At 38.9% G+C, this 14,894-nt stretch overlaps 2 protein-coding genes and 1 long non-coding RNA gene across 3 annotated transcripts in view; all 3 read left to right on the top strand.

Annotated features, from left to right (window-relative positions):
- LOC107596594 (ankyrin-3-like) overlaps positions 1 to 7,962 on the top strand; it is a gene marked incomplete at its 3' end in the record, with an annotated part of 52,220 nt that extends 44,258 nt beyond the window's left edge. The window contains exons 21-28 of the mRNA XM_016287351.1: positions 1,854 to 1,928; positions 2,249 to 2,380; positions 2,597 to 2,740; positions 4,647 to 5,340; positions 5,444 to 5,666; positions 6,720 to 6,806; positions 7,629 to 7,712; positions 7,840 to 7,962. Of these exons, the coding sequence (XP_016142837.1) occupies positions 1,854 to 1,928; positions 2,249 to 2,380; positions 2,597 to 2,740; positions 4,647 to 5,340; positions 5,444 to 5,666; positions 6,720 to 6,806; positions 7,629 to 7,712; positions 7,840 to 7,962 (1,562 nt within the window). The remainder of the gene's footprint in view (positions 1 to 1,853; positions 1,929 to 2,248; positions 2,381 to 2,596; positions 2,741 to 4,646; positions 5,341 to 5,443; positions 5,667 to 6,719; positions 6,807 to 7,628; positions 7,713 to 7,839) is intronic.
- On the top strand, positions 7,963 to 9,507 carry LOC107596572 (uncharacterized). The gene is made up of 3 exons (XR_001610383.1): positions 7,963 to 8,297; positions 8,425 to 8,562; positions 9,431 to 9,507. It is a non-coding gene; the product is annotated as an uncharacterized lncRNA (long non-coding RNA).
- A 3,829-nt stretch (positions 9,508 to 13,336) lies between these two features.
- Positions 13,337 to 14,894, top strand: part of LOC107596593 (coiled-coil domain-containing protein 6) — an 18,796-nt gene continuing 17,238 nt past the window's right edge. Inside the window, exon 1 of the mRNA XM_016287350.1 lies at positions 13,337 to 13,345. Within this exon, the coding sequence (XP_016142836.1) occupies positions 13,337 to 13,345 (9 nt within the window). The remainder of the gene's footprint in view (positions 13,346 to 14,894) is intronic.

Raw genomic sequence — 14,894 nt, 5'->3', positions numbered from 1 at the left:
TCTGACACATCTCATGACATGGAGCCTCCCCCCTATTCAGAAGTCAGTTCTTTATGTTCTTCTTTTAAAATAGGACTCAAATCTTCCAACATTGAGAGGAGAGATTTTGTTTGTGTAGACTCGGATAGTTCTCAGGGTCAAACACCAGAGACTACACATCAAGTAGGACCAGAAACCTATAGAACAAGCAAATACAATCAAAGGACAGACTCGTCGAGGACAGAGCCACAAACATACCTCCAGACAACTTCCAATAATTCCAGAAATTGCAGTAATAATGCTAATCTTGAGGCCTTAAATGCTGGAACACATTGCTTGCTACAAAGCGGCATACAAACCAAACAGCTGTTAATGTCTGATCTTTACTCAGTTCAAGTAATAAACCCAGGTGAAGATTCAGTCAGAAAAGACACTGGTACTTTCAGGGATGGCAGTACAGAGAAAATTGATGTAATATCCAAATGCAAAGAAATTACAAGAAAGCCACCAAAGTCTAGGTTGCCAGTGAGAGCACCTCATCCACCACTGGGGTGTAAAAAAGATCTAACATCTTCGAGACCAATTCAAAAGATTAGACTAGTAGCCAACAATCGATTAGATCCATTCCCAGATGTGAAGCCTAAATCTAGAATCCCAATGATGAAGGTCAAAAATGTTAGTTCCTCACCAGTGGGGAAATGTAGGACCACCACAATAGCCAAACAGAAAGGTAAAGCACAGCCAACCAAAACGATAACCACCAACAAAAGATCAAAAACTGGTCCAGTGAGTAGAGCAGGCAGTAAATGTGTTCAGGAGCCCGTATGTGAGGTTGGCAAAAGTTCTAGTAGTTCAGAACCTAGTAGGGCAGTAAAGCTTGTGGACTGCCTTTCCAGTGAAAAGAAAAAGATGCAGGCATATGATAAGGATGAAGAAAGCAGCACATCAAGGAACACATCTTTATCAGAAGCGTCGCAACCCTCCAGTACATCCAGGTCTGCTAGAGACGTCAGATCACAGGTTGAGCAGTCCGGCAGAGACAGGAGGAGGTGGAGTAGGAGGACTGATGGAGGTGAAGGCAGTCAGGGTGCTGGGCCTCAAGTGGCCCCCGGCGTGGAGATCAAGCCTAGTTTGTAAAACTTTCCACTTGTATGATCTTAGTTGCATGAGCCGTTGTGATTGCCTGTGGTGTGACCTGACTGTAGATGTCATCTGTCATTTGTCATTTTCTCTCTTTGTGTACTGGTCTCTAAACCTGTTTTCAGATCTCTTTCTATGGATAGTCAGTTTTACTGTAGCATGCCAGTGTGAGTGGGTTGCTGGCCATTTTTATTGGTTGCTAGTTCTTGTAAGGTGCTAAGGAAGCCTGTAGATCTCATGAGCCCACACAAACACACATTCCTAGCACAGCAGCAAAGATGCCGCATGTTCAGTTTCATTTGATACTGTGAATTCACATTTGACCCTCTGCTGTAGCTGTAGAGACATTTGAATCGTGTCTTTTTTGTGATTTATGTGTGTTTCTGGTAAGATTATACTGTCAGGTTTTAAACATTTCCAATTAGATTGGTTATATGCACTCTTCACAAATCTAACCTCTTAAAACCAAGTTAATTGACTATATCAAAATATTTTTGCAACTCTTTTCTGATCAATGTCTCCTAACCTATTATTTGGATATGGACACACTTTGTTGTGGCAAAAGTATGAAATAAAAAAATCTCCCCCAATCCTTTAATTATCTTTACTTGATCAGAAAAGGGTAGTTTTTATTTATTATTAGGGTATTATTATTATTATTATTTATTACTTTTCTAACTTCTCTAAATATAATGTTTTTAAGAGTTTCACGACTTTCCATCCTCTGCTCTCAGGCCCTCAGAGCCCCTGTGAAAGAACAGATGTACGTATGGCTATTGTGGCAGATCATCTTGGCCTGAGTTGGACTGGTAAGAAATGACACTACCTAGAGGACAAAGTGTTGCATTACACCATAACACAAATATATACCATATGTTTATATCTCTGTAATTATGTATGTAATGTAATCTGTGAAAATAATGTCACATTTGTACCCCTAAATGCTACTTTTTAGTGTTACTATTGTTGTGCACGTATGGCTTCACCTTATTTGTTGTTGTTTCTCAAAGCATCAGTGCTGCTGTGATCAGTAGGGTGTGCCAACTGCAGTCACTGCATTACTGCGCACATGTGTACGGGGAAGTGGTAAAGACAGAAGACTTGTTAATCTATTTTTAATGTGTTGCAGAGCTGGCCAGGGAAATGGAATTTTCGGTTGATGAGATAAATCAAATCCGTGTGGAAAACCCAAACTCACTGACAGCTCAGAGTTTCATGCTTTTAAAGAAATGGGTTAGCCGAGATGGTAAAAATGCTACGAGTAAGTGTGCCTACGGACTACATATTTTCTGAATAAGGGTAAATCATATGGAGAGGAGGTAGGTAGGTGGGTGGGGTTTGGGCTGGTACAGACTTCTGTATCCAAATCATATTCTCAGTCATTATTAGATAAATAATGTTATTTATAATTTAAAGGCATAATGTATTGTTCAGCTAATATGTGCAACCATGAAAATCTTTTCTTTTTTCATTTTAGCGGATGCCTTAACTGCAGTCCTGAATAAGATCAATCGGTTGGATATTGTGACATTGCTGGAAGGGCCGATATTTGACTATGGTAACATTTCAGGCACAAGATGTTTTGCAGATGATAGCGCAGTTTCCCAGGAGCAGGCTGATGGTAAAGTTTAGCCCCATCTACCTGAACTCTACTTTTCTATGTCTCTCACAAATCTGTAGATTCATAGAACCATCATGGCAAAACACTTATTGCTCTAAATTCAAACCCAGTATCAACTTAAACTCAAGTTTAAGTTTAAATCTACATTTTTTCTAATCAATTAGATCCGCCAGTTATCAACACTGCTATTTCCCAGGCTGGTGTTAGACCAGTCAGGGATCAGTGTGATCATAAATATTTTATTATTATGATTGTATGTTTGTATGAAAGCATTTAAGCATGCATCTGTGTGGTACATGATATAAGCGAATGCTGAATCAAAACTTAACCCCATCTTAATAATATTGTGAATTACAATAAATTTACATGGAGCAACAGTTGGGATCATTTAAACCTTTAACACCTTTGAGATTGTTAACTGATGATACATGCTTCTGTAGAAATATTATTTAATCGCCAAATTCCAGATGGACAAACTACAAAAGCCATTATAAGCCATCAAAAAGTGGGTGCTCACTGTTGTGCTCTATTAGAATATCTGTTAAGGCTTTATATTCTACTCGTGTGCTGGATCTGATGGGTTTAAGATTTGGTTCATACCGTATTAAGATAAATATTATGTTTATGTGTATATAAAGTATCCAAAGTATACCAAATACTGTAGCTATCAGCAATGGCAATAGTGCTCTACTCTGTTTTCTTACTATACTTTCTGATTCTTTCTCAGATAAACATACATGAAAACATAATAATAGTATCCAACCTGCTTTTACAGCATGATTGCCTTAATGTTTCTCTCTGTGTAGTGCTAACAGTAATTCAGTAGTTTGGAAGCAATATCGATAGCATGGCTCTGGCTACTATGTCTGCTTGCTGTCAAGCTGCCTGATCCTCCAGTATCCCAAAATCCTCTGAACCTTCCTGACAGAGTGCTTCTGCTGCAAATCCAGACCAGCTGTTTCTCCACTGCCTACCAACTTCTTTCATAGCAACACTTTTGCCTCATTTCAAAGCACAGTGGCGCAGCACTGTTTAGCCTAGTTGCTCTCTCTGTGGTGGATAAATCAGTGCTAGCTCTTGCTACAGCTCTTCACTCATGCTATGAAAACTCGCTCTGCCATTAATACTGCATTCTTATCTTCATATAGCAACATCATCCTGATAAGTCTCATGTTACTAACACAGTATCATCAATATCTTGTCTTACTTCATTTTTCTGTAACCTGGTGTCCATGACATTTTCTATTGCCCCTACTTCATCTACATAATTTGTATCTCCTATCCCTAAAGTGTTGACCAAACAGTCTCAGTCTGTTTCATGTTCCTCATCATCATCACCCATCTTCCTCCATTTACGTCAGGACCCCACTGTTCCTGAACTTTATATTTAGTGTTGTAATTACCTGCCTTTGAAAATTACATGGTGAACTACACACAGATATCTATAACCATACTAATTATACTATATGCTGCATACCTTAATGGTATACAGTATTCGTAATGGAGTATTCTGGGTTAATTTATGCTATCAATCATCTGTGGTATCCTTTCGACTACCACAGAAATTTCCTCAGCTTGAATTTTTGCAAAAGCACTTCAAATTCAGTGAAAATGTTTGTTAATTGAATTGTGGTCTGGCTTTCTCAAGCCAGCTTCAAAGTTTGTCTTGACAAATTTTTTATCTAGTTGAATTGTAAAGTTGTCTAATTTTTAAGGTGAGACATCTGCAAATAACCCAGAAAATTCCTTTAAAGTCATAATGTTATGGCTTATTAAATTCAGAATGCCACCCTAACATCAACATGATCCTCCATGACATTTTCAAAGGCCTCTGTCATTACATTTGTTGCTGTGGCATTGCGCACAAGTGGTGTTCGCCTCCATCTCACTGTGTTGTATCACTCAGGTTACCACAACATTGAGCTGGAGCTCAAGAGTCCCTCAGAGCTGACCTATGAACCCCCTACCCCTCTGCGCCAGGATGATTTCTTTGGCGAGGACAGTAGGCTAAATTTCCCCTTTAGTGCCCCTGTTAGACCCAGTGAACTGTCCTTGCCAACCACTAGTGGCCCAGTGTCTGCAGATACCAAGCCGCCTACCGTCATAGCAGAGGACACCTCTATTGAAGGCCGAGAGTCTGTTAGCCAAGAGGATTGGTCAGCTGGAGATGACTTTAATGTCAGCAAAGAAATAGCAGCGCCCTCGGATCAACGTGACAGTGAGGGAACCTCAAAAGAATCAGATGTCTTCCCAGAAAGTCCAGTAAAAGAGCAGAAGGAAGTCCAACCGAAGCTTCCCGTTTGTGTCTCAGCCAGCGAGGCTCCTGGAGAGAGTGGCAAGTCTGGGTTTGGCGAAGAAGATGAAGAGATGACCCAAGAGAAAATAAAGTCTCTCTTGGAGAACATTAAGTTGGAGGAAGGCTCAGAGGATGAGGAGATGACTGAGGAGAGGCTGCAAGCGATCCTCTGTGAAGTGCAGCTGGCAGAAAAAGACATGTCTTCAATTTCAGGTCTGCAGAGTGAGACATCCGGTGCAAATGGGAAGACGGCAACTTCTGGCCACGGACTGGATACTGAAACACAAGGGCAAAGAGAGTCCGGGTAAGAGCAGTGACCTCTACCAACATACTGTATTCTTATTCTGCAAGCTCAGCAGGTTTGGTATCAATCAAGTAATGTATTTCGAACTTCGATGCCTCCACAGCCAAGAACTAATGTCCTCGACACCAGGAGTGCAAACTGAGAGGCAAAATGGGGAATATCAAAAACTCCAAGCCCAAGCTCGTTTGTCACTAGACGCCAGTGAGTCTTCCAGCAAACCAAAGGGAAAAGCTAGGAAAGACTCTGGACAAGAAGTGAGCAGCGAGGCTGTAGAGGACAGAGGACCAAACCACAGGGGGAAGGAAATTTCCAAGCCTGAAGTCCAGGTAAAATTTTCTTCAAGAGACCTTAAAAAGCAAACATCAATGCTCTTTAGATTTTCTTACAAAGATAAACCAAGTTTTTAACCATGCATGTACTCACATGGCTCAGGGTGTCTCGATCTTCTCCCTTGTTCAGAACTAAGTTCACTGCCCAGGCAGTCAGAAAGTATTTATTCCTTTGTGACAGTTCCATTGCACTGAAATTTTTGCACTATAGTAATTTACTGCAAATGTATTCATGTCTTCACCAGTCTCTCAAGTCTCAAGCTACAACAAAGATAAACAATAATCCAAATTAATTTTAACAAAAGAACGTGACATGTATTGTATTTAATCCTTGAAGTACTTGATTATGCTTCAAATGCACCATGTATACAGTACCTCGACAGAAGTTTTTTTGTCTACAAAAAGAAAAAAGCATTAGGTTGATTATAACTGTGAATGTAAACATGGTTACATTCTCCACTGAAAGAAATAATAACCATTATCAACTCTGGGTCACCATCAGTGCTTGAGCACAGTGAAGATTTGTGACTTGAAGAACATTAGTTGAAGGTCTGAAGCACTTCATATGAGGTTGATGGCTCATGCACTGCTGTAATGTGCTGACCTGACTCTAGCAGGAAGCCATTTTTGCACTATAGTAATTTACTGCAAATGTATTCATGTCTTCACCAGTCTCTCAAGTCTCAAGCTACAACAAAGATAAACAATAATCCAAATGAATTTTAACAAAAGAACGTGACATGTATTGTATTTAATCCTTGAAGTACTTGAAATGCTTCAAATGCACCATGTATACAGTACCTCGACAGAAGCTATCTTAAGTTTTTTTGTCTACAAAAAGAAAAAAGCATTAGGTTGATTATAACTGTGAATGTAAACATGGTTACATTCTCCACTGAAAGAAATAATAACCATTATCAACTCTGGGTCACCATCAGTGCTTGAGCACAGTGAAGATTTGTGACTTGAAGAACATTAGTTGAAGGTCTGAAGCACTTCATATGAGGTTGATGGCTCATGCACTGCTGTAATGTGCTGACCTGACTCTAGCAGGAAGCTCGTAGAGATAATGAATCCAGCTCTGATGAGGAAGAAACTGTCACCACCAGAGTGTATCGGCGGAGAGTGATTCTGAAGGTACTATGAGTTGGTACTCTTGTAGATTTGGGCCAGTTTGTGTGCTACAGGCTTAGCGTGTGCTTTTCTGTGTGCTAAGAGAGAATGAAGTGATTAGCACTGCCACTTTTCATGAAGAAGTTGCTGTGATTTCTGAAGTGTATTTTTCTAGCGTAATCTATTTTTCGTCTTTTAATTTTATTCTCCTGTATTTGTTCTCCTTCCCCTATCTTTGATTAATGAATGGTTAACATTACTACTAATACTTCATGTTAGCATTAAGTTTCACTACACAATGAAACCTCATTTTGTGCGTCTTAATTTTACAGATTTTGTTTTGATTGAACCAAATTTTCACAAACATTGACTATTAAAATAAAAAAAAAACCTGGCCCATCACTACCACTGTATATTATTATAAGCCTATCTTTGATTAATGAATAAGGTTAGCATCACTACTAATACTTCATGTTAGCATTAAGTTTCGCTACACAATGAAACCTCATTTTGTGCGTCTTAATTTTACAGATTTTGTTTTGATTGAACCAAATTTTCACAAACATTGACTATTAAAATAAAAAAAAAACCTGGCCCATCACTACCACTGTATATTATTATAAATCAAAAGTCAATAATTACCGGATTCATTTAAAGAGTTATGTTTTTAGCATGTCATTTGGAAGATGTATAAGACAGTTAGCTTGTGCTGTTTACTTTTTTGCCTATAGTGTTGGAACGACCAATTTGTATGTTTGTTTGAATGACTAAATGCATCCAGCCATTGTCATCAGCAGAACAAAGTAAAAGATCTGTAATGTTTCATCATGCATCCCACCTGTGTAGGGTGATCAGGCCAGAAACATCCCTGTTGAGACTGTGACAGAGGAGCAGTACACAGATGAAGATGGAAACATAGTGACCAGAAAAGTAATGTCCATGCCCACCCCTATTAGCATCACCATCTCCTCATTTTACCACGTCTTTTCTCTTCCCTTCTGCCCCCGTGTGGGTCTAATCCAGTACCATGAGACATGACTTTGCCCCCTTCTCTAAGGTCATCCGGAAAGTGGTGCGTCGCACAGCTGGTGTGGAGGACAAAGGCAGGAGAAAGCGTGGGAAGCGTTCCCGGCAGGCCAATAGGGCCGAGCAGGAGGAAGAGGGGGGCCCCGGACCTGGCCCATCACTACCACTGTATATTATTATAAATCAAAAGTCAATAATTACCGGATTCATTTAAAGAGTTATGTTTTTAGCATGTCATTTGGAAGATGTATAAGACAGTTAGCTTGTGCTGTTTACTTTTTTGCCTATAGTGTTGGAACGACCAATTTGTATGTTTGTTTGAATGACTAAATGCATCCAGCCATTGTCATCAGCAGAACAAAGTAAAAGATCTGTAATGTTTCATCATGCATCCCACCTGTGTAGGGTGATCAGGCCAGAAACATCCCTGTTGAGACTGTGACAGAGGAGCAGTACACAGATGAAGATGGAAACATAGTGACCAGAAAAGTAATGTCCATGCCCACCCCTATTAGCATCACCATCTCCTCATTTTACCACGTCTTTTCTCTTCCCTTCTGCCCCCGTGTGGGTCTAATCCAGTACCATGAGACATGACTTTGCCCCCTTCTCTTAGGTCATCCGGAAAGTGGTGCGTCGCACAGCTGGTGTGGAGGACAAAGGCAGGAGAAAGCGTGGGAAGCGTTCCCGGCAGGCCAATAGGGCCGAGCAGGAGGAAGAGGGGGGCCCCGGGCCCCTCAGAGAGCACACTGAGGTTGGATTCGTGTGCGGTGCTGATGCTAGTGCTATGCGGGCCTGCAGTGTGCAGAACATTTCAGAACAGCTTGCTGTATTCGAAATTTAACCCAAGTTTCCTGGTTTTTGTTTGAAGTGGCTTTATTAATGGGAAACTGAGTGAACATCTGTGGACTGATATGTGTTCCCTCTAGCTGTGTGGCCACATACTTTAATGTTGCTCCCACACGGAACAAAAAACATGTTCCATGTGTGGGGAAATAAGCTTGAATAAGCTAAACTGGAGTCCATCTGCATGCCCATTGATTTTCAGTATGGAACTGATGCTATGCTGATTTAATTTAGGCTGCATCCTACAACAAATGATACTGAAAAATGACTTTAGAATGTTTTGTTTTCCCATGAGCATAACTTACTTTTCTCATGATTATTCAAGTTATCTTAACAAAACTTAATCTTGAATTACCTCACAAACATATACAAACAAAAAAAAGAACAGTAATGCATAACGTACTACGCTAGATATATAGCATAATGTTACCTAAGTTATCTACATTGCTTTACTGTTCATTTGTTTTCATGAGGTAACACATGAAAAAAAAAAACTCCCAATAAATTAATTTTGAGAAAACGTAGAATTTCTTCAATGACACTGAGTGCACAGGTGGTGTTTCTGCTTATGTGTCTGAAATGTCTATAAAAGTAGGTTTTGAAAAAATTTTATAAATAGAGGGAACATTGGTCTCTCACTAATTAATTTTTTTTTCTCTTATAGCATTTGTCGTGTGTTACCATGGATGGGCGTTGGGAATAATATCCCTATAGACGCTGTGTAGTATGACGGCTCTTTTAGAGACATCTCTAACTTCAAGCTTTTGTTGTTTCAGGCTGGAGAAGGAGAGAAGGGCATAAAGAAGGAAGGAAGACAAAGGGAAAAAATGGGTCAACCGTAACAGTTGTGCTCTTTTTGGTAAGTCCAGGCATAAAACTAGGATCAGTGGAAGTCAAGGGGTAAAAAGCAGAGTAGTGCGGAATCCTGCCAATAGCTTTTCATCAACACAGTAGTCACCAGAGAAATGTGCTTTGCAACAGTGCTTTTTCCAGTACAGTTTAAATGCAGCCCACTGATGCAGGCTCAGCAAATTAGTCCATGCAATTGTTCTTTTACTCGTGCTATTGTGTGCAGACCAGGACAACATGTTTTGAAGGGTCATTTGGGTCTTGCATTGTGAACCTGCACAATGACTGGACATCTAAAGTCGAAATGGCTTTCACAACACGTTTAGAGACAAGTTATTTATTTATATTTTTTGTGGGGTGGGGCTTATATTTAATTAGTGACCTAGAAAAAACACAGAATCATAAATATATTGGATGTATTTAATGACATAATATTCTTTGCTTTACACATCCTAAAACGTTCTGCTTATTTCCAGATTTTCAGTGCGCTCTCAGATTTTTAGACTCCACTATTTATCAATTTTAAAGCTATGCTGTGTTCTTACATGAATAAAATAAGTTGATATATTCCTGTATGTTTCAGATCTGAAAGTGTTTCAGAACCATTTTCTTATGAGGAGGATCGCTGGAAACGTGCAGGAGGTCAGGGGATGAGGATCATGTGTCTGCAGCGTTCATACAACAAATGGTTTTCATCTAGACGACTTTTGATTTAGCATGAGCATGAAAAAAAAAACTGGTTTCTGTCAATAACACGGAACGGCTAATGATTGAGAGGACGTTTCAGTCGACTGGGGCGTCTAATTCGAGATGCTCCACGGCAGCGCCTAAGCACTTCCGTGACCAAAGAGGCCACGTAACATACAGATTGACAGAAATGGAGGGACTCGTTCGAATCACCTTTTACACTCGCCTTACGTTTTTTTCCTCTCGGACACATAATGTCGGGGTGTATAATGCTGTTGGAGTTTATTTTGTACATAAATTACACTGTATAAATTCGAAAGTGGCTCAGAATGTTGTTAATGCACTGGCAAGTGTGTAGGAATGAACTACCAATTCTGATTCCAATTTTAAGGGAACACTTCGGTGTAACTTCACATGCACTTGTATAATTATTATCAAGAAAACTGTTTGTATATGAAAAAAAGCCAGCTTGATTTTAACAACGGATGTTTCTTTCAAACCTACTGCGGTTTTCAGTGGTACACGCATTGGAGCCGCTGTAGTTCTGTTTTAAGACTTATTCAGAGTACTAATATTTTCATGCATGTGATTCACTTTATTTTGATTTTTCTAAACAGCATAACACACAAGAGATGGGGAAGTGATGTTCTATATGTATACACTCACAGCCTTGCTAATTCTCACGTTTTTTTTTTTAAAAATTCATCAAATACAAAACAATCGTGTCTCTTCAAACAAACCGCTGTATTCACTTGGATGGAATACTTTTACAGTCTCCTTATGAACTTTTTGAAGCAAACATTTTGGTTGCGTTGACTTTAAATGTAAGCACAAAAATGATGAGAGAATATATAAAAAATATTTGAACTTTTCTTCCAAAGATAAACAAGTCTTACGGGTTTGGAACGACATGAGTGGGAATGACAATTTTTGAATGAACTAATCCATATTACCTAGCTGAGCATGTAAGGTGAACACAGCTGCATTCAGTTGCTAAACTAAACACTAGCACTCTCTATTCTATTTCTATTCAGCCTACTTGTTTCCTTTTTATTATAGAAAAACCCTCTAACACTAACACTGTTTATTCTATTCTATCTAAACTTGTTTTCTTTTTATTTATTATAGAAAAAAATTTATTCTAACACTAACACGCTCTATTCTATTTATATTCTATCTACTTGTTTTCTTTTATTTATTATATATATATATATATATATATACACAGATACATCTCAAAAAAATTTAATATGAAAAAGGTAAATATTTTTTTTCATTCATTTCAGAAAGTGAAACCCATATATTATATAGATTCATTACACATAGAGTAAAATATTTCAAGCCTATATTTCTTGAAATTTTGATGATTATGGCTTACAGATAATGAAAACCCGAAATGCAGTGTCTCAATAAAAAAAGTTCAATATTGGAAAGTCATGGTGTCACACCCTAATCAGCTAATTACCTCAAAACACCTGTAAAGGTTTCCTGAGCCTTTAAATGGTCTCTCAGTCTGGGTCAAGACTGCTGACTTGACAGATGTCCAGGAGACATTCATTGACACAAAAGTTAATTGCTAAAGAAGTTGGTTGTTCACAGAGTGCTGTATCCAAGCATATTCATAGAAAGTTGGAAGGAAAAAGTGTGGTAGGAAAAGGTACACCAGCAAGAATTTGGGGGAGTTTCACAAGGAGTGGACTGAGGCTGGCGTCAGCGCATCAAGAGCCACTACGCACAGACGAATCCTAGACATGGGCAACAAATGTCGCATTCCTCGTGTCAAGCCACTCCTGAACCAGAGACAACGTTAGAAGCGTCTTACCTGGGCTGTGGAGAAAAAGAACTGGACTGTTGCTCAGTGGTCCAAAGTCCTCTTTTCAGATGAAAGTAAATTTTGCATTTCATTTGGAAATCAAGCGGTTACGGTACGTTTACGGTTCGCTGAAGCTAATGTGCTAATGATTAGCTTTTATCGTCTCAGATTTTCCGTTGTCTTGTTAACTAAAATTTTTTTTTTTTTACTAAACAAACATCTTTTAGTCCACTTTTAGTGATTATGTGGACGTTTTGGTTGTGTTCAGAAGAAACTGGCAGTGAAATATTAATCTTAGCATGAGCTAGCAGCACAATAATAAGTTCTTATGTGCTTTTTGTACTATGTCAGCCTTGTATGGCTCATGTATTATGAAATATTTCTTACAATATAAAAGTTATTCTTATGTTTATAAAAATATATATGTATTGCAATGTATTAAAAACAGCAAAAAGACAAATTTAATTGAGGGCAGAAGGCATGTAGTAGATTGTGTACAACAGGTTTTTCAGCAAAGTGTCAAATATTGTACTGTAGGGTACTAGGGTTAAACATTTAGCATGTAGTTCATCAAGTAAGTTAATGCAAATCATCGCATATGGATGATGGATTGATTCATGTGCACATGGAATGATGATGATATACTGGTGCTGCAGTACTGTAAAGCACAGTACAATCTGTCATCAGTTTGTTTTGGTTGCTAGTTAATATTTGATGATCATCTGACAGCTGTACTTGTGTGTTGTCAGCCTGTGTTTGTGTACAATCAAAATTGAGAAAGCCGCTTGATAAGGTTTGTTTCATCCCTATGTTATCTGCAGATATCTTCATCATTATGCACTTCTTATTCTCTGCAGATGGCTTCTTAATAACACCTATATGTAGAAATAACATCTAGACTTTCAGTTCCTTATATGTCATGGACACGGGTTTTAGAGTGCATTGCAAATTGGTCTCTACAAGCCAGATAAACTTGGCTTGTCTGTATAAATTATAACTAAACCGCTGTCCTGAAATGCCTTTGATTTATCCTCCTTCATGATGTTTTCCTTGGCCCGGTTTTGCTGCCTCCAACATTTCTTTAAATTGTTGCAGCTGCATTTAGAAACAAGCTTCATGCTTGTAGGGCTTTTGTTCTGCATTCATTAGTCAGAGAGGCCACTTTCTTATATGTTTGTAATAAGTCAAACTGATTCTATATTGGTTGTGAAATATCTACAAGAAGTGTTTCTTTATGATTCACGCAGTTCCCGTATGATGTGTTAAGCAAATCTTCATAACATGCTTTTCTGGTAAAAGTTACTGAGGAAAAATTTGTATCCTTGTCTACACGATGCACAAGGTACAACGAAATTTAGAGTGACAACTCTGAGCAAGAAACATCTCAAACACAGTACTCTATTCACCCATCCATCCATCCATCCATATTGTTTCATTTAATACATTTACATTTGTTTAATTATAGTAATATACTAATCTTTTTTTATGTGTGTATGTATGTTTGGATGTTTCTTGCTCTCTGAGAGTTGCCACTGTAAATTTCGTTGTACCTTTTCTTACAGAAAAAATCTAAATGATCACCACAATATGTTAGGAATAGTAATAGTTAGGACTAGCTCACCCAAAAATGAGAATTTACTGAAAATATACTCACTATACTCATCCAAGATGTAGATGAGTTTGTTTCTTCATCAGAACAGATTTGTAGAAATTTAGCATCACATTACTTGCTCACCAATGTATCCTCTTCAGTGAATGGGTGCCGTCAGAATGAGAGTCCAAACAGCTGATAAAAACACCACAATAATCCACAAGTAATCCACACAACTCCAGTCCATCAGTTAATGTCTTGTGAAGTGAAAAGCTGCATGGTTGTTAGAAGCAAATCCACCATTAAGGTGTTTTAACTTTTAAACCATTGGCCAAAATAATTTAAAGGGGTCATATGATGCTTTTTTAAAGATCATTATTTGGTGTAACAGAATATGTTGACATGCTTTAATGTTCAAAAAACACATTATTTTTCAAATACTGTACATTATTGTAGGTCCTCTATGCCCCGCCTCTCTCAAACGCTTCGTTTTCTACAAAGTCCCTCCTTCCGACAAGCGCAGTCTGCTCTGATTGGCCAGCTGACCCAGTGCATTGTGATTGGCCGAACATCGCATGCACTCGTTGGAAATGTAACGACCCTTACCATAATCGTGAGCTTCATCTTTCAAAATAAATGTAAAGACAGCCCGAAAGGGGAACAGAGTCTCGTGACAGACAGTGTCGCATGCACTCGTTGGAAATGTAATGACCCTTACCATAATCGTGAGCTTCATCTTTCAAAATAAATGTAAAGACAGCCCGAAAGGGGAACAGAGTCTCGTGACAGACAGTGATGAATATGTGTTTGCTGTACACAAGCCATGGTTAAGACAGCTGACTCCACTGTGATGTGTCTCACTCTCTCTCGCTCTCTCGCTCGCGCTTGCACACACACACCGCTCTCTCTCTCTCTCTCGTGCACGCACACACACACACACCGCTCACTCTCTCTCGCTCGCTCGCGCGCGCACGCACACACACACACACGATGTGCAAAACTCCACATTTGAACAGTCAATAACAAATACTTAAACTAATAACAAAACAGTAGCTGATTCTGAATTACCTCCTCTCCTATGTTCACGAAACGGTCGTCCATAAAATGCATTGCTGTTCTGTTGTAAGTAATCTTAAAGATTCCTAAATGCATCTACTTTCGGAAGGCCAAATAAAGTGCTTTTGCTTTCACCTAGAAACACACAGCGTCTCCCTGACATGCTGCTTCAACACTAACTGCGCTTACTGAAACCACGCCTTCTTTCTTTGCATGAACATTTGGGCCGCATTATGCAAATATT

The sequence above is a fragment of the Sinocyclocheilus grahami genome, unplaced genomic scaffold, assembly GCF_001515645.1.
Source record: "Sinocyclocheilus grahami isolate Dianchi unplaced genomic scaffold, SAMN03320097.WGS_v1.1 scaffold221.1, whole genome shotgun sequence".
Lineage (NCBI taxonomy): Eukaryota > Metazoa > Chordata > Actinopteri > Cypriniformes > Cyprinidae > Sinocyclocheilus > Sinocyclocheilus grahami.
Note: the sequence above shows the minus strand (reverse complement) of the source record. Positions and strands in the feature narration are given on the sequence as shown.